This window comes from Oxyura jamaicensis, chromosome 8 (genome assembly GCF_011077185.1).
Source record: "Oxyura jamaicensis isolate SHBP4307 breed ruddy duck chromosome 8, BPBGC_Ojam_1.0, whole genome shotgun sequence".
NCBI classification, from domain to species: domain Eukaryota; kingdom Metazoa; phylum Chordata; class Aves; order Anseriformes; family Anatidae; genus Oxyura; species Oxyura jamaicensis.
In genome coordinates this window covers 25,572,278-25,600,168 of record NC_048900.1, presented here as the reverse complement: position 1 = coordinate 25,600,168, position 27,891 = coordinate 25,572,278, and the positions used below count along the sequence as shown (strand labels likewise).

The 27,891-nt window shown below is 41.6% G+C and overlaps 1 protein-coding gene across 1 annotated transcript; it reads left to right on the top strand.

Annotated features, from left to right (window-relative positions):
* The first annotated feature begins 298 nt into the window (after nt 1-298).
* NRDC (nardilysin convertase) lies at nt 299-27,754 on the top strand. Its single transcript, XM_035332627.1, has 31 exons — nt 299-638; nt 4,696-5,017; nt 5,203-5,284; nt 6,140-6,293; nt 7,925-7,998; nt 9,445-9,540; nt 10,420-10,542; nt 11,527-11,584; nt 12,552-12,625; nt 12,820-12,889; nt 13,284-13,361; nt 13,794-13,914; nt 13,996-14,054; nt 14,715-14,769; nt 17,165-17,269; nt 17,543-17,666; nt 18,202-18,288; nt 18,956-19,075; nt 19,823-19,874; nt 21,032-21,182; nt 22,263-22,390; nt 22,717-22,879; nt 23,559-23,590; nt 23,888-24,026; nt 24,509-24,556; nt 24,916-24,968; nt 25,585-25,668; nt 26,346-26,436; nt 26,755-26,871; nt 27,108-27,197; nt 27,508-27,754. Exons 1-31 carry the CDS (start codon nt 328-330, stop codon nt 27,703-27,705), a joined length of 3,459 nt encoding a protein of 1,152 aa, XP_035188518.1. The 5' UTR covers nt 299-327; the 3' UTR covers nt 27,706-27,754.
* Nucleotides 27,755-27,891: the final 137 nt, after the last annotated feature.

The following is a 27,891-nucleotide window of genomic DNA, read 5'->3' as shown; positions in this document are numbered from 1 at the left end:
GGCGGCCGCGATGGCGGACGGCGATGTGACAGGGTGGGGCTCTGGGGCCCGCCTCTGCATTTCTGCCTTCAACCCGCGGCTCTCCGCGCTCCGCCTGATCTCCGAAAGTCGCCTCTCCCCCTCTCCCCCCCGATGGCTCCCTCCACCCCCACCAATCACCGCCTGCTCCGGCCACGCGCAGCCCACGAGGGCCTCCCCATTTCCCCCACGTGACACCGCGGTGGGCGCTGACAGGACTCGAGGCCGGGTCCCGCCCAACCGCCACCGCCACTTCCCGGCGGGGCGGGAGCAGCCCGGCTGGCAGAGGGGCCCGGCGGCCGGCCGCGCATGCGCAGACTCGCGGCAGCCTTCGTGAGGAGGGGCCGGGCGGCGGCGGCCGGGACTGGGCCGGGGGCGGAGTGGGGGCGGCGGTTGCCGCCGGTTCTAGTCAGGGCCCGGCCGCTGAGTGCGGCCATGCCCGGGAGGAACAAGGCGGCGGGAGGCGGCGGCTGCCCCGAGGTGCTGGGGGGGCAGCAGGCCGCCGAGGCGGGCCGCGATGCCGCAGGCCGCTCGCCTCACGGGGACGAGGAGGAGGAGCGGGGCGCCAACCTCGGCGACCCCGACATCGTCAAGTCGCCCAGCGACCCCAAGCAGTACCGGTGAGCGACGGGACGGGACGCGGGGGGGGGGCGTTGGAGGCCGGTCCGGCCGCGGGTGAGGGCCCGGTGCGGCTCCTGTGCCCCCCACTCCGGACGGCTCGGCCCCGGGAGCGCCGATCCCCAGCGGGAGGCAGTTGTCGGGGGTGTCCCAGAGCAACGCCGAGCTGAAACCAGGCTGAAACCGGCAGCAGCAGAACTCTTCCCATATAGATGGGTTCCAGGCTTAAATACGGCTGTGAGGAGAGACCCTACGCTGCCATTTTGGTGGTGTTTTCGCTCGGTGCTCCCAACAAACCCACCAGGAACACGGAGGAACGTCCCGTCCTCAGGCAGCTGGGCCTGGGTGAGAGGCTGCTGAGGGCTGCTGGTGGGATAAAGCAGCCCTTCTCTCAGGGATGCTGTAGGCAGGTCACCTGGCCCCTGTGAGATGTGCTCTTTTAACTTTATTCTTCATAACGCCTCTGCTGTCTCCCTAAACCCCAGCCTGGAGCTGAATTGTGGACTCGCAGTGACACGGGCTGAAGTTCTCTGCTGGCTGCACGGGGGCTATGCCCATTGGCTCGGGGAACAAACTTCCTCCCTCCCTTCTTACCCTACTTCCCTGCTTCTTCCTCCCCATTTCTTGCCTGCTTCCCCTGCTGGCATTCTCGCTCGTGCTGCTTTGCAGGAGGTGTCTTCCTGCGGTTTGTAGCTACAGAGATCGTCAGCTTAGGAAACTTGTGCCTTTGCTACCTGGAACGGCAGTGTGCTGAAGCTTGGGTAGTCCACTGAAAACTGGCAGTCTGCTCTGAGGCTCAGGAACCTCCTCCATGCACAGGGAATTGGAGAGCACATTTGCATGCAGCATAGAGTAGGCAAATATCGACGTCTCTCAGAAATCCTGTTCTCTGTACTTAACAGACGGTTTTCCAGCTGGAAGCCAGGAGTCGCGTCTTTTCAGGTTGATTTCTGTGTATGGGAAGTGAGCCTTGCACAGAATGGACACAAATGTTACACTTAGGAAGGAGAACATCAATGTTGCCAAAAGTAAAGTATACCTTTGTTAGCTATGTTCCAAACCCTGTAAGCAAATTTAAAGACACGAGATTTAATGATGCATATACAGTTTTTCTCCTCTGTTCTTGCATTGGTGTTGACGTATACTGCAGGCCATTCACAGTTGATTTAATTTCTCTTTGTGACCATGGATCTTAAAATTAAACACTTCTCATCAAATTATCATCTCAAACACACCATTCATAAAAGCAGAGGAGTTCTGCCAGCCTGCAGAATGTATTCTCAAAAGTGAGTTTGCTTGGACAGAAATGATCATAACCAAAGTTGCTTCTGTTCATGGAACATAGTCTCTCAGAGCTACGAGTGGGTAGTTATCTTAACTGGATTTTTTTTCCCCCAAATTTATTGTATTTAAGTTCATCCTTATATTTTATGAGTTTGTATTGTCTGTTTTGTGTAATTTGAAAAATTGAGACATTTCTCAAAGTGTTTACCATACATTATTACATATTTCAATATTTGCCTAACTGCTGAGCAGTTACCACTGATGTAAGAAAGTACCTTGGTGTGAGAACACCAAGCTGTTCGAGCTTACCCAGAATGTATCTTCAAGAATTTGACTTTTATATTTCACGGATTACTTGTATCAATGTCTGTACAGTCCTTCTAAAAAGTAATTGAACTCTGCTTTCTTCTCTTGCTATGTGTGATTGCGTCTTTCTTACTGTATTTTGTGTACTAATTGATACTTCTGTATTGATTACACTTGTTCTTTTCCGTTGGACTGAAACACGGAAAAAGAAAAGAACACCGATGTCAGTTGGTGCCTCTGCTCAGTACAACCTCAACTGTTCCAGGTGCTCCTTAAGTGAAATCTGAGAGCCTTCAACAGCAGCGTGGTTAAAGTGTTACCGTGCTTTCTGTGCTAACATGTAACACTGACAAGCCTGTGGATGAGTAATGTCAAATTAGTATCACCTGCTGCCTTAGTTTAATGGCTGTGTGGGGAAAGGAGAAATGAGAGCTACTGGTACACCTGGCTGTGCACCTTCGTGGCACTCCTTGTGGAGGAATAGCACTGTACTGCTTGTTCTCTGCCTTCTACGACTGTACTGACCCCAGGGAAGTGAGTGCTCTTTGTGGGACATGAAAGCTGAAGACAGCTGCGCGTGGAGGTGCGGAAGGTGCTGGGCATGCTGGAGGATGTGCCGTAGCAGCGCTGACTTGCACCGTCTGGGGGTCTTGCTGGGAGTTCTCCAGAGCCTGAAGCAGCCAAGCATGCAGTGCATCTGGTTTGTAGGGCCCCTACTGCGTATTCAGGAGCGCTGCAGCTACATTATGTGACATCTGGGGTACAAACACATGTCGCTACTCAGACATTCCGAATGTGTGGATGATTGACTTTGTACCCAGACATTTTAGCAGGCATCTCGTGCTACCTGTGCCTCCTGAAGTTAGTCACAGCATCTCTGCACGTTAACACTGCTGTGGGTTAAAGCAACAAGAATGCAACTGCACTATCACCTGGATGCATAAAATTCATACCTTTCAGAGTCCTGCACTGTGCAGGACAGACATGTTAATGATTTTGAAACCCTGGGCAAGAGCGGGCACTGTCACTTCCACATTTGAGGAGCAATCATAATTCCTGAACTTAACACAGCTATTAAATGTTTGGTCTTCAGCTTTTTTCATAGACTTGATAGTCTAAAGAGTATGATGTGTAATCACAATACCTTCTTTACTGTTTTCATCCATAGGCTTCCTCGTGAAATTCAGCTGGTAGAGAAGCACTCCATGCAATGTGTTTTCAAGCAGGTCTGTAGGCCGCAGAGCTGTAGCAAGTGTCTTGCAGCTCTTTTAAAGAGCGAAGCTTACACTGACCTCAGATTTTAAATTGAAATATTGATAATAGCACGTGCTCTTACTGGTGCAAACTTTGAAATTACATAATGATAGCCATGTGTGAAACGGTACTGGAGATCTTTTGGGAACTGTGGATTTGGAAATCAAACAGCACACATTTCATTTTTCATTTGGATATTTACCCTGTAGCTTGATCTGCAAATCTGCTTTGAAATTTCTGTTTCTGAGATAAAAACCAGTGGCTGTGCTGCAATAGTCTGATCTGGCATAAACATACTCTGCTGTTCAGATTTCTCTGGGCAGGTGGGATGAGCCCATGGGTTAGTTTTACACCACCAGGATTTGTAATGGATCTGATACAACCACTGTTAGGTTGGATCAGGTATTTTCTTGATCCAGAATTCCTGTTTCTGTGGCACAGAAGCTCTCAGAGGGGGTGCTCCACCTCATGTGACAAAGTGTGGCAGTGTCTGTTCCTAATCTGGCATGAACTTTCACTGCTGAGAGCTCTAGTCAGGCAAAGCATCTGCACCTACTGTCCTCAGCCTGAGAAGCGGTAGAATGGTGCTGGATAGGGATTTATACATACGTAACGTATGTAGGGATGTCCATGTGCGGATGTAAACACAGACCTGTGAAAGGTGACTCTTGATGGCAACCCACCTAAGACACTGTGACTTAGGAAGGCTGGGGAGAATTGTCCTTTCTCGTGCCTGCCAAACCTGTGGATCCCATTTGATGGAAAGCATTCATAGAATCAAATAAAATTGAGTATCCCGGGCCTGCTTAGAGGCAAAACCAAAGATCTGAATTCTGTTACATAATATATGTTCCCAAGAGCCTGGCAAGCATAATAGGGTGCTGAGTTTTGGGTTTGCCTATTCTGAGTACATTAAGTTTTCTGTAACGAGGTGCAAATAGCTCAGATATTTCACAGAGAGAAATAAAAGCCCAAATCAATGTCTAACCTTATGGACAGAAGGGCTTCTGCTGCTATCTTGAATTACTTGCTTCTTTCAGATGCTAAATATCAGAAGAGTATTTTTGATTTTCTACTCTGAATCTGCTCACCTTGTAGCTCACCTTATTTCATAGGGATGTCTCAGTTGAAGATGGGACATGCAGAAATGTCTGTCCTTCTGAGAATTCGGATTTGGGAAGCGAGTGTATTCATTGCAAACAATTCTTCTTTCAGGTATATCAAACTGCAGAATGGCCTATGTGCACTTTTGATTTCGGATTTGAATTACTTGGAGGGTGCCCCATCTGCATCGTCTTCGGAAGAGGAAGAAGAGGATGGTGATGAATCTGAAGAGGAAAGCGATGAAGATGATGACGACTCTGGAGCAGAGATCGAAGATGGTAGAGAAGGGTTTGATGATGAGGACTGTGATGAGGGGGATGAGGGTGAGGACAATGATGGAGATAACGAGGATTTCAATGATCCCGATGACAGTGAATTAGAAGAGCTAGCTGAAAAGGAAGAGACAAGAAAGAGAGGCTGTACAGAAAAGCAGGTATGTATTTAAAGCTATAGAGTGAAAAAATACCGTATACAGAGCTTTCTTGTGCTCTGAAACCTTGTGATTAGACATTCAGAGTCGTTCTTTTTATTATGCCTGTCCTGATTGAATTACATGTCTGTCATTTTCCTAAAGCATTTCTTGAAGCAGCTTTTACTGAGACTGTTGTATTTTCTCAGTCTGCAGCAGCCCTTTGCGTTGCTGTTGGCAGCTTCTCTGATCCCGAAGATCTGCCTGGATTAGCACACTTCCTGGAACATAGTACGTATCTGCCTCTGTTTCATCTTCCCCAGCTGCAGTGCAAAATTAGGGATATCTAGCTCTGGATTTCTATGGCATTTTTAGTGCCAATTCATATTTCAGCTACCTAGAATTTATTTTTATTAGTTAAATAAATCTGTGTTCTTATAAAAATACTTATCTAGTCAGGAACTCTTAATGTGGGAGAAGGAGTGTCATTCCCGTTGGCAGGCTGTGCATTAATGCACACTTTTCTGTTAACCACTAAATGTGGGGACAAATGTTGTGAAGTTTCTGACCAGACATACCCATAAAGGCTCCTCATGACCTATTGAGGCCAATCATACCTAGAAAGGTGCTGTTATTCTCAGTCTATTTGGGCCTTCTGCCAAAGGCAGGTTACTCTAATTACTGGACAAATTATACTGTCGATTGCTAGAGGAGTGTACCTTCAGTTCTTGCATGTTTTATTTAATTTTGATGTGATTCTGAAACGCTTGGTGTTCAAAAAAAGAAAGTCTGTTTTAGCCTGGGTCGTTGCAGATGAGCAGTAGAAACGGCACTGAAGTACAGAGGATATAACTTGTGTTTCTTGCCAGGGGGATAGTTTGTCTAATCGTACCCTCAGGCTGGCTGCTGGCATCGCTGGTTCCAAACCTGAATCTGATGTCTGCTATGGTCTTACGTTCAAAAATTATGTGAGAAGTTAGAATTTGGTTTAGCCTTGGATTTGGGCCCTGTCAAGCTCAGTCCTGGCAGGGACGGTGTGTTAACGCCTGCTAGGAGCTGCTGTGCCAGCTGGGCTGGGAGCTCCCTGCTGCAGTGAGGAGTAACAAAACCATGCCCTCGTGGTAATTTGGCTGATTTTCGTTTCAGTGGTATTTATGGGCAGTTTGAAGTACCCGGATGAGAACGGGTTCGATGCGTTCCTGAAGAAGCATGGGGGCAGTGACAATGCTTCGACTGACTGTGAGCGGACGGTCTTCCAGTTCGACGTGCAGAGGAAGTACTTCAAGGAAGCACTGGATAGGTAACTGCCTGTGGGTTCTGGTGGTGTGTGCGTGTCCCTGGTGGTCAGTTCATTTTGGGACTGGCTGCTGCTGAACTTCCACAGGTATTTGTACTACAAAAGAGGGTATCAAACGTAGGGAAATAGGATTTCCCTGTGGCTCTCTTGACTGATGTTGTAGTGCCTCTGTAGCTGCTGTGTGGTTACTTAAGATCCATGTGCAAGTATTACTGCGAGCTCTTTGTCTCGCCACTCTTAAACTGGTGGCTTTGATGAAGTGAGAAGTGTTACACAATGAGAGGTTCCCCCCAGAATCCTGGTGATTCATCCTTTGAGTATCTGTCCTGATAGAGTTAGGGGTTGACTTTTGATAATTTTGGCTTTTGATTATTTTGTTTCCAAGTGCAATCTATTAAGATGGGTGAGAGAGTAGCCTTGAGCGTTGTGGTACTGTGTGTGCCTCAAAAGGGTACCTTTAACCCAGTCCTGGTTATTCAGCGAAATATATACCTTTTGGGGTGAAGTACTTACCTTGCTCTTTTGTGCTGTGAGGTGGTTAGGACAACGCTGCTCCACCTGTCTGAGTGGTTTCCTTCCATGAGAAGAAATTGCTCATTCCTGAGGGCATGTCAGCTGAGTATTCCTGATGCTCTGATATATCTCAGGAGGAAAGTAAAGCAGACTCCACTGTGAATTCACTTTGATCAAAATACATTCCTCTGATGAAGACAAGATCTAGTATTTGCACATTTTGCCAAGTATTGCCTTAATTTTACTTTATTAGATTAAATTCAGTTTTCATTCACAGATTAGTCCAGGTTTTAGATGTCTGAAAGTGAGAAAGAATCAAAAAAACATAATTGCAATCGGTCACAACAGCTCACTTAGTGGAGGGGAAACAGAAATCAGGGGTTTTGTCAGCTGTGGGATAACATGCAAAGAAAATAAATGTTTTCTGCTGGGGGTTTCTGCTCATTCAATCAACTTTGGAATTAAAGAAAGACATTACATTTCAATGGTCTTTAGTTTAATGGGTCCTGTAGTCATAGAACTCTGTCAGCAATGTATTCCTGTTAATGTTTTGCTTCAATGTTTTCCATGAAGCACTGAAAAAAAAATAGAAATAAAATAGAAATAATAGATTGTCTAGCAGCCTTCTGCTGTCTCCATTCACTGCAGACATGTCCCTTGGCATTGATCTGCTCTCTATGGGTACAGAAGAGATGTATCTGCAGGTGTCTGAATATCTATAGTAAATGAAATTGTAATGGATATAAAAACTTATGTTTCTGGTCATAAATCAACATTCCTTTATGCCTGGAGTTAGGAAGAAACTTCCTTTTGGTTATGTTGTTTGTAACGAACAACTGAGGATTTTTTGAGGATTTTTTTTCTGAAGCATCTGACACTGGCCATTGTTAGAGCCACAACCAGATTAGATGGATCACTTGTCTTTGCTTCTTGATGCTATCATAGAACTGGCTTTTATCTCTCCTTAAGACAATACAGTCCAGAATTGCGTTATTTGTAGTGAGGCATGCAACTTTCTAAACTAAAAAAGGTACATGTTGAGTTTAGTTTTTTTTTTTTTTTGTTTTTTTTTGCTTTATCTTAAGAAACACTGAGGAAAAACATATTTTTCTCTTTCATAGGTGGGCGCAATTCTTTATTCACCCGCTAATGATCAGGGATGCAATAGACCGAGAAGTTGAGGCTGTAGACAGTGGTAAGAGTTTCTTTTTCTGAGTGTTTAGTACATCTTAATAAAAAATAAGACCTATTTCATAGCATTGCTTATTGCTTCCTACTTGCAAGCAATACCTTTCTGAACACTTGAGTCAAGTTCATCTAACTCAACAGAGAAATTAAACTCCTGGATTTCTTCTTCACTTTCATGGGTATCAGTGGCTGTTAGAGGAGAAAGACTGAGCATGGTGCCATTACTGAGAGCTTACTATCTTATTTCTTGTACTGAAAATTGATAATTGTAGGTCATTTGGCAGTAACTGATAGGACAATTACATGAGCATGTGTGTAGTTTTTAATGAACAACATGCCTGTAGCTCCAGCACAGCCCCAGTGCTCCCTCCGATACCGTGTTTGTTATTGTTAATGCAGTAAGTCTGTCATTGTACTTGTCTCGTTATCCTAATGCCTATAATAACTACAAATTTGCTTCACAGAAGGAAATTGGCACAGAAGTGAGTGGAGTGCTCACTTGATTTTTTTAAATATATAATGAATATTTCCAGACTGCCTATAAAAGCTCACTGCTTTAGAATAAAAACCTGTTCCTGGCAGATACACGTTCAAATATGGTTTTGAAGTCCTTTTTTTTTTTTTTTTTTTTTTTTCCTCTGATTAAAAAAAACTGGGCAACTCGATCTTTGCATTTAACTAAGTGTCAGTATAAACAAGGACCTGTCTTGTGATTTAAGGTGTAGTTTCTTCAGCAGCTTAAGCTAATTTATGCCTTCACTTGCACTACCTTCATTGTCCACTTTTACTCCTTGGCTTGTACTGACACTGTAGCAGTGAGCTGTCCAGTAACTGTCATCTCGCTGAACTGCCTGCAGAACAACCCAACCAAAAGAGTTAGTTTATAGCTCAGCTGTGCATGTTTCTTACTGCCAGAAGAACATGGAGCTAGAGAGGGCAATTTTTTAATTTTCAGCTGAAAATCCCATATTTGCATTAGTGTAAAGTGCAAAATTTCATTTTTGGAAACTATCTTGCTCAGTTTTCATTTTCTCATTTCATTATTATGCTAGAAGTTATTCCTTGTGTCGTACAGGAGAAACAGATTTGTAATTGATCTCTGGCTTTTGGTGCAGGGCCTGACTGTAGAATATTGTTGGCCTTGTGCTCCCATTAAATTTAACAGAGTGAGAACACTCAGACAGGACAGGCTGGGGCTTTATATGCTTTTCCTGTTTATCCTTTTCTTTACTAGCATGTAGCAATGAACTACATGTTTTTCTCTTCTCTTTTCTTGGCTTATTTTCATTACTGCTAGCAAGTCTTGTTTCTTATCCTATTTCACTATTTCATCATCCATTAAAACAAAAATATTCCAGGCTGCATCTGTGTTTTTTGTTTTTGATTTTGTTTGTTTTCCCCATGGGAACATGACCTCAAATTTTGATTCATGCCACTGCAAAATCTTTAACAGAGTATCAGTTAGCAAGACCCTCTGACGCAAACAGAAAGGAGATGCTGTTTGGGAGTCTTGCCAGGCCTGGACATCCTATGAAGAAATTTTTCTGGGGTAAGTTCTGAATTAAGGTTATTAAGTATTTAAACTTTTAACCACTTAAAAGATGCACTAACACAAGCTGTCTTATCACAGCAAGCATTACCCTTTCTCAGAAGTATGAGAGCAATTACTCATTTCACAGCAAAGCTATTGGGAATAAAAGCAGCTGCCTGCTTCTTAAGATAACTTTTTTTTCATTTTGGTACTGCTTCTTGCTGATGTTGGAGCTGGGTTGCCTGAGGCGTAGAGTCATGTAACTTTCTGCTAATGTAAAGGCAGTGTTCTCTGAGTCATCTCTGTCTTGTTTAAGCTTGTTTTTCTATTAAAAATCCATGGATAAATAACATATTCCTGGATTTTATTCTACTGAGGCTTTTCAATGTAAATAATTCACTGTCAAGGTTGCAGAGTAGACTTTCGGTTATGGGAGCGAAGGGAAGTTTGTCCTTCCTATGCAGGGCAATAGAGTCCCTCTGAGAACTCCCTCACTTTCAGGATGCTGATGGGCATATAAATTATAGTGTGATGAGTAATAAAGATGGCCAGCTTTGAAATGCAGATCATTTTTCGAAAGTTGTGTAGTGACATATACTAAACGTCATTTTTTTCCCCTCCCTGTATCTGCAAGTTCCATTGGCACGCTGGTAACAGACAATGAGCTGTATAGTACACAGTATGTATGATCTGATAACACAGGAGGACTTTGCCTTCTCTTGTCCTAGAAATACCAACTGTCCTAGAAACTGAAAAAAAATAAATTTCAGTTAACATTCCTTTAACTCCAGACTTCTAAGTACTTTTAATGTGCTCACCATGACTAAACTCAGTGACCAGGAGAGAAGAAATTCTCAGTATATCTGGTCTTGACTAACCACCTTTTAACTTTTACAGGTAATGCAGATACGCTCAAACACGAGCCTAAAATGAATAATATTGATACCTACACCAGGCTGAGGGACTTCTGGCAGCGCCATTACTCTGCTCACTATATGACTTTAGTTGTCCAATCTAAAGGTAACGTCTGTTGTTCCTTATAAACAGGCGCATTGCTGCTTTTGGGGTAGTGCTTTTGGAACTGGTTCAGCTTTAGTCCAAGCCATGCTAGTGGATTATCCTGTCCTGCAGGAGGTATTTAGATGTGGATTTTAGCCTGGTTTCCAAATGAAATGAGACTCAAGCAATTGTGCTCTGTTATTATCATCCCGCCACTTCTCGAGAAGTTTTTAACTAAAACAGATGAATAGGTTCCATATTAACTCAGAAGGTAAAACCTCAGTTATATTGAAAAGAGAAACTTGTAGGATGTAAAGTCAAACCACTTAAATGACTTAATGCTGCTGCTTTCCTTCCTGTCAACAGTGAATCTCCACAGAATATGATGGGGAGACTGTGGCTGAGTGTCCCATCTGTCTCGTTCTGAATGGGGCTCATTCAAGAGAGGTTTTGAAATAACAGACTGGGAAGAAACTTTAGGAAGTTTTTTTTCATCATAGACTGAAAAATTCTGTGCAAGTAGCATTGTGTTTCATTTCAGCAGAAAACTTCAAACCTATGGGTCATTTCTGCTGAGACAAAAGGAAAGAAATTACTTAGAACTTATGTAGGTAGTATAGAGTTGTGCTGAAAATAGTTGTGTACATTCAAGTTAGCTTTGTGCTTAGGGGTTTTGTTGAGTGCCTAAACCTGATTGCAGTTCCCATCAGTGGAGACTGCTGTATATATACCGGACGCAGAGATTTTGCAGATCTCTAAGTCAGTAATTCTTGTTCACAGTCACACCAGCTACTAAAAAAATTAAATCCTAGTAGTATCAGCCTCACTTTTTGGAATAGTATATAAAACCAGACATAGTGAATATAAAGAAATGGCTCAAAACAATTTAAAGCTTATAATTTATGACTTTGTAATTTTAACACTTTGCAGTCTCCTTAAAATAACTGGTGAGATAAGAAAGAATTTGTCTTCAGGAAATTTCAGGATTTTTTTTTCCCTTAATAGAAACACTGGATACATTGGAAAAGTGGGTGACAGAAATCTTCTCTGAGATCCCAAATAAGTAAGATTTTTTTAATGCATAAAAGTATTAAAAATTACAAAAATATCTATGCTTAAAATGGCAGGGCTTTTTATTTGTTTTAATCTCTTACTGGATACGTTAAAGAAATTAACATTTGTTTATCCTTATCCATAAAAAATAATGGCTAATTTTGAAACTTAAAGACTGCTGTTTAATTGCTTCAGGAAGATTTTGTTTATGCATAGCAATCATTTAACCTGCAAGCTGTGTGGTGCTAACTTGCAGCAGTGTTTGTTTAATTTGTGCTGATACCTTGATTTTATGATAAATCATTTAGAAGTAGATTATAATTTCATATTTCTTATCTTTGCTTTGTGTCAAAAATAATTAGAAACAAAATAAATTAGGATGGTGCCTTGAATTTAAATGTCATCATTAAGGTGGCAACTGATCAGGACTTGATTTTTTTTTTTTTAATAATTCACCACCATGTGCTATATAAAAAGGTTTCTGCAGCTTAACTTGGAAATAAATTTATTCTCCCTTTCATTTTCCCCTGTTGCTTGATGTTTGTTTCTGTAGTGCATAGAAAATGGTCCTGTAAAAGTCTAATGCTATACAGAGACACATTTGTCTTTCTCATCCCTGTCCTTCTCTTGTACCGTCTTTGGCACAAGACAATCCATCTCAAGTTTCTTACTGTGTTTGGCTTTCCCTTTCTCTGTTGGGAAAGCAAGCTTTTTCTTGTTACTGCCTTGGAGGGAAGGAGAGGGAGGAGTTGTCAGGGTGTCTAAATCTTGGGTAATAGCTTTGTTGTGTGGGCAGAGTGCAAGTGAATGACAGGGTTCCTTCCAGTTTGGCTTGGGTGGATCCTGCATTGCACCCTTTGTTAAGGGCCATTTTTGCTTGTCTGGTGTAGCACCGCCTCTGTGCTGACGGTCTGGTGATTATCTCAGCGTAGCCTTGAGTCTTTGCCAGTAACACCACACTTTAATTTTCTTTCAAGTGGTTTGCCCAAACCCAGCTTTGGCCATCTGACTCAACCTTTTGACACACCAGAATTTCACAAGCTTTACAGAGGTAAGTAAAATAGATCTGTTTAAATATTTTGAATACATATGTTCATATTTCCTCTGTGTTCTGAAAGGATCTGTGTGTTTTGTAGAATAATTGTGTGGTTCTGAATAACTTTTAACCATTCATTCTGCATTATTTAAAAATTCTTTCCTATTTCTAGTCATGTATTTATATTCAGTAAATTTATTTCTGTTTAGTTGTTCCGATCAGGAAAGTTCATTCATTGAGTATCACCTGGGCCCTTCCACCACAAGAACAGTATTACAGGTAATGTGATGTTGTATTTTCTTTCTACCATGCTATCTTGTGAATAATTTTATTGGATTTCACAAGAAACCAAAGAATCACATTTATTTGTGTTAGAGATTACTTTGGTTCAGCTAGGAGAACATTTTTAAAATGAACTAAAGTGATGCAAATGCGGTTCTTTTTATAAATTGAGTGGAATTGGTGCACAACTGATTTAACGTCATTCCTCTCTGACTCATATCAGTCATCATGTTCTGAACTCCCACGTCTGTAGCTTGTTATCCCAGTACTACCTGAAAATGTAATAATTGCCATGAAGAAAATGTGTATTGTAGTAGTTTGTATAGTGATATGATTTTTTTCTTTAAAAACTATTATCTCCTTGGCATTTAATTTTTAAATTTTCTTCTAGAGTGAAGCCACTTCATTATATTTCCTGGTTGGTGGGACATGAAGGCAAAGGAAGTGTTCTTTCCTTTCTCAGGAAAAAGTACGTATTTTTAAGCATAGTAATTAAATGTGTTGGTATGATTAAAAAATAAAGGCAAACTATTTCTTACAGATACTTTTTTTTTTATGTATATAAAGGCAGGTCAAGCCTGACTTCTTATATGAGCATTTTGTAGTGATATTCTTTAAACTGATGATAGTCGCAAGTGAGAAATAAGTGGTTTAAGGTTTGTGGTCTGTGGATCAGTAGCATCTGTGACTGATTTTTAAGAGATGTTCCAAAGGTAGCTTAGTTTTTTCACTGTTTTTTCTTAAATTCTGTATCCTGAGGTTCACATCTTTATGCTGAAAAACTTGTGTGACCTGGTAACAGATTGAAAGCCACTAAAGTAAAGCCATGATATGCTCATTGTAACTAAGCTTAGATAAAGCTGAAGTAAGTGATTAATCAGTGTCTTTAATTCTTCCACAGATTTTGGGCTCTTGCATTATATGGAGGAAATGGGGAGACAGGATTTGAACAGAACTCTACCTACTCCATCTTCAGCATTTCCGTAACTTTGACTGATGAAGGTTACAAGCACTTCTATGAGGTATGTTTTTGTAACTGTAACTTCATTTTACGCTGTTTTCCTCATGTCTGGAAAGAATAATCTGTTCCTTTCTGTCTGCAGGTGGCTCATGTTGTGTTTCAGTACGTGAAGATGCTGCAGCAAAGAGGGCCAGATAAAAGGCAAGTGTTTGCCACTACATCAGCTATTGGCAAGACTGTTCCTCTCCGTTAGCCTTTTATTTGTAGTGTTTACATGTTTTGGTGGGTTACTAGAGTATAACTGGCTGGTCAGTAGTAAAGCTTGTCAGTACAAAAGTTAGTCAGTAGAAAAGCTGTGTGGGAAAGGTTACCAGTATTTAAATTTAAAAATGAATTTGTTAAATGTTCATGATTTTTTCTTTGTGTTTTTAGTTTGATTTATTGTGATCAATTCCTAATTTTAATAAACTGAACTAGTTGTAGATGTAGGGTGTGGTTTTGTGTTGATATAAATAAATTATGTTGTAAATCTGTGGAAGTCCGTGGTGCTCTGGTGTTAGCCTTTATATTAATTCGATATCAGTATTTGACTCCTTGTAGTTAAGTCTCTTCCTGTTTGGAAAATAGCAGAACTTATTGCTAGTTGTGAAATGTCTTTTTGGAGGTAAAGGAAGCATGTGTAAGATCACTTCTAAGTCTAGTGCCAGAATGAATCACTGTAGAGAAACTCACCCTTGATTCCTTTCCTAGATGACTGGTTTTTTTCAGTTTCTCAATAATGTTGTATAGTGGAGTATATATAATGTTGTATGTGGAGTATAGTGGAAGAAATCCACTTATTCTCTCCTTCCTCATTTACAGAATATGGGAAGAAATCCAGAAGATTGAAGCTAATGAATTTCACTATCAGGAACAGGTATTCATCCATTGTTTTCTGTTGGCATATAGGTAAAGCATAAACGGGATATTTTTTTAATTAAAATTTTGAACTATGTTTTCAAAGTTTTGTATGACTAGAAGCAGATTATGCACTTAAAATAATGAGATAGTTTTTCTGAAATAATTGTCCTCAACAAAGTGTTGTTTTTTTGTTTGTTTGTTTTGGTTTGGTTTTGTTTTTTTTTTGGTCATCTACATAGGCTCTCTTCGTCTTTCAGTCATTAGACCCTTTTATATGAGGTTCTGTGCCCATTAATAGAGCTCTGCAAAGTCTGGTGCTTTTCAATATTTTTTCCTATAATTTCAGTGGCTATTAAGCTGTATTTGCACTGCTGATTTTTGGGACCAGAAAAGCAGTGATGTGTGGAAGGTATGGCTAGTGATCTGGCCTCACAAGGGCTAGGATGCTAACGATCCCCTTGTCAGCTCTTAAAACATTACACGGATAAGTTTGGTTTTGTGTCAAGGCTTACTTGGCTTATTAAAATAGTTATTAAAAATCTCAGGTGTTTTTATTAAAGATAGAGAAAGAAAAACTTTTGGGAAGACAAATCCATATATTCTATATATGGCTTGAAAACATCACTGACTTTCTTGGTTTCTTTAAAGTACACAGATGCAGGAAGGACAAAAAAAAAAAAAAAAAAAAGGAAATATTGAAGAGTGTTTTTCTTTCTAGATACTCCAAGTCTTTTCAGACACTTTTAAGATCTGCCAGTCTGCTCTGAGAATCAGGATGCTAGAAACGTCATTTTTAGCAAATCCTTCCATCTGTAGCTCTGCCTTCAAAATAGCATATGGTGGATATTGAGTGTCTTGAGTGGCCTTTGAGTAACAGAGGAAAGTGGTATTTGCAAGTGATACAGACAGCAGGGACTGCTGCCAACAACCCTAAGTAATACATAACAGAGCAGTGGATTTTTTTTGCTAGAAACAAGTTTCCACCAATTGCCAAGTGCATTTTTTTAAATGTGGTGTTTTGTTTTGTTTTTCATTGTCATGCAGCTTTTAAGAATTTGTTAACAAAGTGCAACTATTAAAAAATTAGAACTGACTGCGTTCTCCTAGCAAAAGCTTTCCCCAGAAGAGTAGAGAAGAACTAAAAATCTCTAAAGGATGGCCACTTAGTGTAATGGACATAGTAGGTATATCTGTTGCCCTGTGTACAGTTTTATGATTCAGTCTTTAATCATCGCAGACAGAGGTTCTCCAATCTGAAGTTTGACTTTTTTCATCAAAATGAAGCTATTTAGTTCTGAAAGGTTCATACTGCTGTTTTTTTTTTATAGACCAAGCTAGAATTTTATGTTCCTCAAAACTGTTGCTGCTCTAACAGGATGTATACTTCCCAGTTTCAAGCCAGGTGGGGGCAGAAAATATTCCCTCTTCACAGTGGGGAAATACCCACTGTGTAGAGTCCTGCTTTTCTGGCCAGTTGATCGTTCTGTTTTTTAAGTGATCATTAAGTGGTTACTGGCAACTCAGGAACTTAACTCAGAAAGGAAGGGACAGAGGTATGTATATGATTTAGTGACAGTGTTGTTCAGGGTTCTTCTCTGGGATGACTTAGACATGGTACCCCACTCTTCTGGGTGATGGAAAAAGCTGGTACTGGCCATCCTACAGCCTGATGGTTACAGAGGCATGTCTTTGGGGTAAGCAGTTATGTGCCCCCAAGGCAGACTTAATGTCTTCTCAGATATCAGTGTTTTAAGAAATTCTTGGTCCTGTTTTTCTGTGCATTTATAAGACACAGATGTGTCAAGCTTGCCTCTTCTCAGGGGGAGATGTGGTCTGTATGTGGACCCAGAATCTTTATGGCACGATGCTGGCTGGTTCAAAAAGAAAATGCATGCAGTAAGAAGTCTCCACTAGGCAGTCTTACACAGTTACACAGTTCTTTCATGTCCAAATCAGGCATCTCTTCTTTTTCATACTGCATGTCATGCCAGAGAACTTAGGGAAAGAGCAGAACAGATATACCCATGCAGCAGCAGCAGGTCCTCAGCTTGCTCTTTCCAGGTTTCAGATCACTTTAAACCTTGAATTGTGAAACTTTGCTTGTGTTCCCCAGAGGCAAGGAGCGCATTCTACTGGGACTTTAGCTAGTAGGTTTAATGACTGTGAACACATGCTCAAGGCTGTTTCTTCCATAAAGCTGTCTCTGATATTTCAAGATTCTCAGAGCAGTCCTGAGCCTTAGATATGGTTATGAAATATATTTAGTTTAATAATCAAAACTAAATGCCATACCAAACTCAGCACGTAACTCCTGCTCAATGTACCTGACCGCTCAAGCTCTGCTTAAAATAGAAAATGGGTATTTTAGTTTTCTGATTATGTGAAAAATAGCTTTGTTTGTTTGTTTTTAGACAGATCCAGTTGACTATGTGGAAAGCCTTTGTGAGAACATGCAGTTGTTTCAGAAGGAGGATTTTCTGACAGGAGACCAGCTTCTGTTTGAATACAAGCCTGAGGTAAATGTTCTTTGAACTCTGCTTATGTGTTTTGATGTAGGGAAAATACAGGCATGCTATATAACATAGGCACATATAAGCATGCAATTAGGCGCATCAGAGGCGCAGGTTTTGTACTAATTGAATCAGTTTTTATATTCAGAAAGCACATCTCCTTTTTTTATACGCTTATGATGTCTTCTTGTTCTTCATTATGTTCAGACTAAGAAGTCTCAGCTGGGTCAGGCAGAACCACAGCTGTATTTGAACTGAAGTGTTGTCTTGCACTTGTAGATCATTGCTGATGCCCTTAACCAGCTCAGTCCTCAGAGAGCCAACCTCGTTTTGCTGTCTGCTGCCAATGAGGGCCAATGTCATCTAAAGGAGAGGTGGTTTGGAACACAGTACAGCGTGGAAGGTAAAACAGCGACAGAAACATGAAGAATGTCTCATGTATGCGTTAGAGCTATTAAAAGGGTGACAACACAAAATACAACCACATGGAAGCAGGGAAATGAATCCTCAGTGCTAAACTGACTTAATCATCAGTCAAGTACTCTGTCCTCCTGTAATTGTTCTTTGTTTAGTGTCAGTTGATTTGCGCTCCCTGGTTTACAGTTGTTTTAGGACGCAGGGATCCCAGTGAACCCTTCACTTGGCTGTGATTCAAGTCCTGAACAGGGAAATTAACACAAACAATGAAGGACAGGGTGGCTTGGCAGCTGGGTTACTGATGCGGGCAGGCCTGTTTTAATTTTGAATAGGACTGCTTCAGTCCTGCTCCAAGGGAGCAGATCTGGAAAAAGTCGTGATGAACCAGGTGACGTGAACAAACTCTTATCATACTGCAAATGTTCATGGAGATAGAAACTAAGAGATGAGATGATTTGCCTAGGAAATAGGAAAGCATTAGCCTTCCTGCTGAACTAAATGCATTTCATATTTTTTAATAGATATTGACAAGTACTGGAGTGATCTATGGGCCAGTGACTTTGAATTAAATCAGGATTTACACCTTCCAGAAGAAAACAAATACATAGGTAAGGCACCTGAGCATGAATGAAATCTTTCTGTAGTAATTTATTTGAGTTTAATGTGGTTTAGAAACAATCTTTAATTCCATCTGAACATCAACCTGATTTTGAAAATTAAAATATATGGGAGCTCTGTTCACCTGAACTTCATTTAATGCTGTCTTATTTATAAATTTGGGAACTGACTTTTTCTAATATGTAAAGTTGCAATCATACAGCTCTAACAGATCTCACACAATCCGTGGACTGTGAGAGTTAACACAGAACTGTGGACGCATAAGTAGAAGAATTCTGTTTGCTTAATCCTGCCGGTTTTGAGAGTATTTAAATAGCATCTGGCTTTGTTGCCAAAAACAAATAAAATGCAAACCCATAACTTACAGCCTATATAGAACCTAACATTACCATTTCAGCACAGCTTCTGAGCCAGTATTCTGGTGTGAAAATGAAAAATGTTTTTCATTTGGTGTTCATTTGGTCATTCATTTTCAGTGGTGTGAAACTCTAAATGTTCTCCAGGCGCAGGGAAACATATGCTGTCGTGTATAATGTAACAAACTGGGAGGGGAAAAATGTATTTGGCTGATAATTTTGCAGGCTTTTATTCATGTAGCCTGGCTGTGTCTGTGAAGTCCTCTAACTTCTGGTTTTGGTTTGTTTTTCTTTTTGTTAGCTACTGACTTTGCTTTGAAAGTTGCTGACTGCCCTGAGACAGAATATCCAGTCAAAACACTAAGCACACAACAAGGCTGTCTCTGGTACAGGAAGGATGATAAATTCAAAATTCCTAAAGGTAAATAAATGCCTTATGGCTTCCCTAAGAATATGAAGTCCCTATTTTTATCAGCTGGAATTTATTTCAAGGAAAATAACTCACAAAAGTCTTCACCATTTATACTGAAGTGCTTACTGCCAGCTCTTCCATGGTCCTTTTGATATATTTATTAGCTACAATACAAGAGAAGCAGGTAAACTACCTTGCAATAAAGAAACCCTGCTGATTACTCAGGTTAAAAGGTGGAATCACTGAAAAATACTGGCTTCTTCTACTGTCTGACTATGGCATACAGAATATGTTACTGAGACTGGGGCTTGAGAGGAACTTGAACATCATAGGAAAAAGTTGTAGTCTCTTCTACAGAAAGAGAGAGCTACGGCCTGCCTTTGAGACAAATGTGGAAAATATTTAGCTATTTTCAAGCAGAATGTCATTATTTTTAGAGTCTGTTAAACGTGCATTTTGGTGAATTTTCTTTGAGTTGTGTTGATTTATATTGGTCACACCATGTGAGTTAGTTTTCTGCCAAGTGCAGCTTTGCATTTGCTAATATTTGGTATTTTTAAGGAAAGCTTTTGGAGTGGAAAAGAGAAGGCATTTGATGATGACTTAATAAAAGAAAAATATGTTCTTATAGCTCAATGACCATTTTCATTAGGCTTGAATTGTGACCAAAGAATAACCTGACGGAAATATACTTGACTTTGGAAAGTTGTCCCTTGTTACACAATTACTCATGTAAGTCTCTTTTTTCCCCACCAGGTTATGTTCGTTTCCATCTCATCTCGCCGTTGATACAGCAGTCTGCAGAGAAGTAAGGGTTACATTATTTGTGCATTGCTTGCAGAGTAACTATAGGCCCATGCCTACTGAAAAAGCACGAAGAGAGACTAATTTTAAACTGGAATAGAAAATTCCAGTACCTTTTCTCACATTCTTGCACTTTCCTTATAGTTTTTTTTCTGTAGTTTGGCAAGAGTGGTTTTGCAGCAGGCCATTGGTTCCTGTAGCAGACAGGTTTGTGTGAGTTCATGGTGTGTTACTCCCCAGTGCAACTGGAAAAGTTAATGTAACAGCAGCAGGGTGCATGCCAGAAGGAAGTGCTTAGAGAAGGGGTTGGTGCTGGAAACTGCACAGTCACGTCTAAACCAATGAGCTGGGAGCGTGTAGGAGCAGGTGAAGGGACTCACAGCAGCATTTAGAACCCTTTGTTGCACAAACCTCAAGGTTATAGCTCTGCATATGCTACACTTTTGCTGATCTTAGGGTAGCATTGCTATTTGTAGCAAATTTCATGGCAGTTCTTTCCTAAGCCTGTTGAGACCTGCAGGAGGAATGTTTCAGGAATGTCTTTATAAATCTGTTTTCATCAGGGCTTTATTAGTTTAAACTTTGAATTGGAATCCAGGCAATAACAAAAATCTGGAAGCAGAGGACAGGACAGCAATTCCCACATTGCAGTCCAATTCACTGTAGCTTATTTATTTATTTATATCTTGTTAGACAGTGATCTCATTACTCAAGTCCTCAGCATAGCAGAAGCTTTTTCAGAAAAAAAAAAAAAAAAAAAAAACAGAGACTGGCTATCCTCCATTCCTTTACACAAAGTGTAATTTATTTTTTTTTTATGTTAATTCAATGTTTCAAGCATTGGCACATTACAATGTGTGTTCCTACCTTGAAGAAATCTAAAATAGTGTGAAGCTGTAATTTTATTCATTGCAAAGAATAGTTGAATGTCAAAATAATCTTAAGTAGTGTTGTGGGCATTCTGAATGAAGGGAAATTTGCATTTTGTATTTCCAGATTTGTTGAAAATTGGTTTTGAATCTCCTTTTACTTAAGTATTCATTTCTGTTAGAGAATTTCTTGTGTGTACAACCAAACTCGTTGGCCTTGATTTTTTTTTTCCTCCTTTTATTCTTTCATTTTTTTCCTTTTTTTTAAGCCTCTGCTCTTTTCTCCCCACAGCATAGTATTGTTTGATACGTTTGTAAACATCCTTTCCCACAATCTTGGTGAACCAGCTTATGAAGCAGATGTCGCCCAGTTGGAATACAAGCTGGTAGCCGGAGAGCATGGCTTAGTCATTCGAGTGAAAGGATTCAATCATAAACTACCTGTAAGTACTGCTGATCTTCTAAACACTTATGCGTGCTTCTTTTCAGCGTATGTGCTTTTTCTCCTAGCAGCTGGAGTTTGGCTGGCTGGACCTTAGGACGTTTAGATGGGGCATCTTAAATGGGAAATTTGTTTCCCTGTTCAAATACAGGAAATGGCAGCAAATGCTTTTTCATGGCTTACATATATTGTATTCACTTACAGAAGCTCAAATTACTGACTTTTGCCTGTCTTAAGAGAAATCTTCCTCTAAGTAATATCTACATCTCCATTTAGACTACAATAGCATTTCTGTTAAAAAGAAAAGTGAGTCTCCCACATTCTTTTAGAGTTAGAGCCTCTCTGTCAACAAGCTAAGGCTATTTGCATGCTCTCTGGAGAAATGTGTCTGAAAATAGCTTTGTTTACGATTTCATTTTGGAGATACAGCTTCTGAGCTCATTTGGGATGCCGTTTTTCTTTGTTGGGTTGTTAGGATTTTACAAGGATTGGGGGATCCCTGATCCCATTCTCTGAACGCTGGCCATGTAACCCCTGGTAAGCACAAATGGAGAGGGCATACAGATCAAAGAGCAGAGGACCACCAAGCTTCCTTAAGCTTCCATTGCAAGGGTTTGAGTGGAACTTTAACAAAACTGTCCATCATCTCTCAGACCTGTTAATGTGAGATATAAAAGAAAAACACAGAGATGTAAATAGCATGCTCCAAATATCCTTTTTAATCCCAAATGTTGCTCTGTTCTGATTTCATTGTGCTGGCAAGCGGTAAAAAGAAAAATTGGAGCATCAAATCAGTAGTGTTGGAGTCAAAGGCTAGGTTTGTTTCATCAGAATGTGGAAGCTCCTCTTGGTTTGGAACACTGAGCTTACTTCATTCACTGACTAAAAATGCCATCCTTTGGAAACTGTAATTTTGTGTATAATTATTTAGTGAAAAGCATCTAGCAGAACTGAGGAATGTGCTTTAGTAACAGTGTATTTTGTGTTGATGTTTTTTTTTTTAAAAAAAATATTATATAGAAATAAGTTTAAATTGGTTTTCTTTTCAAAAAAAAAAGTCTTTAAACTGTTTTCGTTACAGCTTCTATTTCAGCTTATCATTGATTACTTGTCCGACTTCAGCTTTACTCCAGCAGTTTTTGAAATGATAACAGAGCAGTTGAAGAAAACATACTTCAACATCCTCATCAAGCCCGAGACTCTAGCCAAGTGAGTTCTGGGGGAGGGCAAGAGGTGGCTGCACAGTAACTGTTCACTGTAAGTGTGGGGGTTGAGCAGAAGAGCTCGGAAATCACTGCTCTGAGCTCCTGGAGGCTTGTTCCAGGGTTAGCAGTCAGCCTGGACACCCAGGTAGCTGCTGTTCTGGAGCAGCCTGCAGCCAACAGCAGGTGCTGAGGCAGGGCAGGGTGAGCCCATGGCAGTGCACGTGGGGACCATCTCCCTGTCTCCAGTACGTTCCTGGGTCAGAAATGGGATCTCTTGCATTAAGGAGCTGTTGATGGCTTGCGGTTTTATTTTCCTTTCTTGCATTGCAGGGATGTGCGTCTGCTGATCCTAGAACACAGCAGGTGGTCCATGATAGACAAGTACCAAACGCTGATGAACGGCCTTTCCATTGAGTCCCTCTCCTCCTTTGTCAAGGCTTTCAAATCACAGCTTTTTGTAGAGGGTCTCGTACAAGGAAACTTCACGAGCAGAGTAAGTACAGCTTCAGCAGCTGATATGCACTGGAACTTGTTCTGAAAATGGACTTAAACACAGCTGCAACAGCTCCTAATGCTCACCAGCAAGCTGACTGCCTCTTCTGTACCGACAACCCTGAGGCTTGCTGGTGCAGGGCAGCTTCATCTCTAAAGAGTCAGGAATGCTCAGGCAGATGACCCATTGAGGGGTCTTCATAGCTGCTTTTTTTTTTTTTTTTTTTTTTTCCCCAGAATTTGATTTAAGTGATAGATGCATGCTCTGCAGCCTTTGCCCCCATTGCCACTATTTTTTATAGTTTGATGTAGTATTGATATTGATAGATATTGTTACTAATTTATTTGATACTGACAAATTTCCATGGTGGAGCTGATTTCCCTGTGTGAGCTAAGCTCCTTTCTCATTGTGTTGCATGCACCCCTGTAGCTCCTGGTCAGTTTTACTGTGTCTCTTCCTTGATCCTTCCCAGAGCTCCACCTCTGGTCCCAGGGAGGGGCCCTTTGTGTGCGCCCTTTGCTGTTGCATTGGCTGTTGATGTTTCTCTGGCTTCTGCATTCTCCTTGCAGAGAAGTTCAAAAAAAAAAAAAAAAAACTGACCAAAGACTCTACTTTGTGTGTGGCTGTGAACTGGGGCTAATAATTCTCTTCTCAATAACAATTACATTTTCTCTCCTAGGAAGCAAAGGATTTTCTCAATTACGTTGTTCAGTGAGTATCTGCCTCCTGCACCATGCATGTGGTAACTGTAACTGAAGTCAGGATTCTTTTCTGGAGAATGGGGTCGGGGTGGGAGCAGTGCAGACATTCCCTTCTCCCTCCCAGGGTACAGCGCTGCTGGCAGTTGTGGAAGTGACCAATGCTCATGGCATTTTAAGCAGGACATTGTTCTGGTTTGGGGAAGGGGATAGCAATGTCAGTCTGAGAGTGTAAATGTCTGGGTGTTGGGCTGGTGTTAGCTAAGACGTGTGCAGGTGTTTGACGCTCTGCTCTTTGTGCTCCCTTCAGAAAGCTCCAATTTGCTCCCCTGGCACACCCCTGCCCCGTGCAGTTCCGGGTGGTGGATCTGCCAAATACACACCTGCTCTGCAAGGTGAAAACTCTCAACAAAGGGGATGCCAACTCTGAAGTGACGGTGTATTACCAGGTACGTGTCAGCTTGGTGTGTACTGGCCTGTTCCTCTGGTAGCTGCTGGTACTGTAGTGTTACATAGGTCTCAGCTGAGAGCAGTTTCTGGACAAGGGTGTTACAGAGTGCACCAAAACCGTGTTATGAACACCTAACACATAACCCTTGGCCCTCCTGGCTAAATCCGGGTGTGTTCTCACCACATGTGGTGCTTCCTGAAGGCAGCACCTTCCACTCCTGGCCTTGTGCCTGTAGCCGGCTGTTGTGCTGTGGTTATTTCCTCGTGTCCTTACACTGAGCTCATGGTTCTCAGGTGAAACCCCTCCCCTCGGTCCTGCAGGCCATACTGAGCCCCCTCAGAGACCAAGCATTTTTCGGCTGTCCCTGCTGTGAATCGTAATGAGTTTAATGCTGTAGTGCAGCTGATGTACATCACAAGTCACCTCGAGCTGGACTGTAGCTTTTAACTCCATGAAATCAATTCTTCCTTTTCCTTCTAGTCGGGTGCCAGGAGCCTAAGGGAGTACACCCTTATGGAGCTGCTTGTGGTAAGTTAGCCGTCGTGGCTCATAACCCGTGACATTTCCTTACCTGCAAACGGTGCTTAGAGCTAAGATAAGGCCTTGGGGCTAAATGGTAAGAAGGGTTCAGTGTGTACCCACCACTCATTCTCATTAAACTTCTGAGTGCTTGGGACAGGATACTCGAACGGCTGCTGGGGAGGGCAGCGTGGAGCAGTTTTCTTTATTGACCCAGAAGACTGCGACCCTTCTTCATTCAGCGGGTGTAGCTGGAAAGACAGCAGTGCATTTTTTTCTTGTGTTGTGATTGTGTTTCTGGGTTGAGCCTGAGGGGTAGCAGCAGAGGAATATCACCCCTGCCCTGACACATCTGTGCTTTGTTTCAGATGCACATGGAGGAGCCCTGCTTTGACTTCCTGAGAACCAAGCAGACCCTTGGGTGAGTTCAGCTCTATGCTTTTGGTATTCCCCAGTGTTCTTACTCTGGAAGCCCCTTCCTTGCAGTGGTTAATTAATTCCTGGCTTGTTGCAATGGGAACAGAAATGTAACCCACTAAAACCACAGGCACCCACTGACGCAAACTGCAGCCGAGTCGCTCTCGAGTCCCCTAAGAATTGGTGTCTGCCACTGGTGTGTTAACCTGGAATTATTCAGCACAAAGTTGTTCCCTCCCTTTCTAAACCAACTCGCCGTTCTCCAGGGCTGCAGCCATAGCAGTTCTGCAGTGGCAGGACTCCCTCAGAGGCACCTGCCCACCCCACGAAACTGGAACAGGGGTACAGGCCTTTCACAGCTACAGCTTTATCGTTGTGTTTGGTAATTCCTGCAGATGAGTTCAAACAGTTACTCTGCCAAGCTTAAAAGGGTTTCTCAAAAATGAGAAAACCCCGAAGTGTATTGATGCAGGAAGTAATGGGAATAAGACTATGGAGAATTTGTGTGAGATCTTTTTTTTTGGTAAAGTACCAACACTGTTTTAATTTGTAGCATGTCCTGTAAATGAAAATTTAATTGTTCCTGTGGAATTACTTTATTGTTTCTTTTTTTTCTTTAGCTACCACGTGTACCCCACCTGCAGGAATACTTCTGGGATACTTGGCTTCTCAGTAACGGTAGCAACCCAGGCAACTAAATACAAGTAAGTGTGTAACTGTGGCTGCTGTAGACTAGGAAAGGCTTCACTGCAGGCCAGGTATGGCAAGTGGCGTTAGGAAGTGGTGCTGAAGGAGGAGGTCAGCGGCCCTTGAGTGAATTCAGGAGCTGAATATCTGGGCCTCATTTGGCATAGTGAGGTATCTAACTAAGCGTGACCATGTCTCCACGTATTTTGTGGTGTACTTATACAACAGCCAGCTGAGAAATTTCATTTAACCTATTTGTTCTACTGGAGCCAATGACAGCTGACTTTGGTTTGCTTTTGCTTGAACTCTTGAGTGTACTCACTCTCATTCGGAGTTTGTTGCATTAATGTTCAGCTGCTTCAGGCCATCAACTTCTGCTCTAACTATTCACGTGCAAGGCTGTGGGCGTGCTGCTGGTGGGCGTACCACAGTCCCTGCACCACCCAGCTCTTTCTCTTGCAGCTTGGTTATATGAAGTCCCAGGGTTTGAACAGGACTTGATACAGATAAAAAGCAGAGCACTATTTTTATTCCTTAGTATGAGGGAAAACAGAAAAGTTGGTATTTATTGCTGTGTGAGCTTTGCTTGTCCTGCCACAAACGTTCCCTTTGTTGGGGGCTGTTCTGCTACCTTGTCCCTCAGTATTTTTTTTTTTTCTGCCTGTGTTGATTTAATTATTTAACTCTTGTTTAGTTCTGAATTGGTTGACAAGAAGATAGAAGAGTTCCTTTCTTGCTTTGAGGAGAAAATCAAGCATTTAACTGAAGAAGCCTTTAGCACCCAGGTAAAAATCAGTCTTGAAAAGTTTTTCCTTTAACGGCTGAATGACATGTAAACTGAAGGATTTGGTTACACTGAACCCACCTATTTCTGAGGTCCCAAACAAAGGACTGATCTATAAGTCCTGGCTCTCACTCCATGCGGTGCTCATTCTCTGAATAGTTGTCCCTGGAAATTTCCAGGGACATTTGAGAACAAGGAATGGTCTTGTGAATGTCATTGGGGTTTTCATTTAATTTACAATCTATCAGTCACCTCCTTCACTGAAGTTAAGGCTGTTTAAACCCTTCAAACCCTCTTTTCGTTTTTCCCCCAAACATAGGTTACAGCTTTGATAAAGCTTAAAGAATGTGAAGATTCCCATCTTGGCGAAGAAGTCGACAGGAACTGGAATGAAGTTGTGACCCAGCAGTATCTCTTTGACAGGCTTGCCCGTGAGGTGGGGAGCTGCTCATTGTTGTCAAGTGCTGCCAAACTGAATGCTTGCGTGTGGCTTTTTGCAGTAGTGTTAAATACAAAGCACAATTAGCTGCACTTACGCTATTAGAAACATACTGACCTAGAAACATGTTATTTTTAAAAGGTCTAATGGACTAGCTAGTGTAGAGAAACCATTTTTTATGTTTAAATGGACTTGAATCATCACTGTGCTATTTAAAAACCTCTGGGTTTCAGATTGAAGCTTTGAAGTCTGTTACAAAATCAGACCTGGTCACTTGGTTCCAAGCTCACAGAAGTAACAAGAAGAAAGTGCTCAGCGTACACGTGAGTATTTCTCATTAGCTCTTTGTTACCATCTTACGAATTTCTCCTTAGCTCTTTGTTACCATCTTATGACGTGCCAGGCTTTGATAACCTCAGAGAGATCTTTGTAAGGGCGTAGGGTAGGAAAAGTCACATTGTTTAACTTTTCTTCGGGTGTTTAGCCACACTCCTGGCTTTATATTTCCTACCTGTCTAATCCTGTCATTTGGATTGCTTTGAAGTATCTGCATTTAATTTTCAGGGCAGATGAACACTGAACGATACCCATATTACAGACTCTTAGAGCCGATTGTTTTAACTTTTTTTCCAGGTGGTTGGATTTGGAAAGCACGAAGGGGATGCAGAGGTTACAGCTGTCTCAGAAGTACAGAATTCTTCATCTGGTGAAATACCTCATCTTATTTTCTTGCCCCCATCCTCCCTGATGACTAACGTTACTTCCATCAAGGACATCAAAGCTTACACATCAACTCTCAACGTTCTCCCATACCATAAAATCTTAAAATAAAAGTGACATCTTGCCCTGCAGTAACGTGTAATACAGGTGCTTTCTGCAACACCCAGTACAAACCTATTTATTTCTATTAAATCAGGGCTGTAGCGTTAGCTGGGACAAAGCAGCTTCCCTCAAGCAGCTCTCAGCCAACCTTCCCTTAATCCCCCACGGTCACTCCGAATGGGCAGCGCCCCGAAT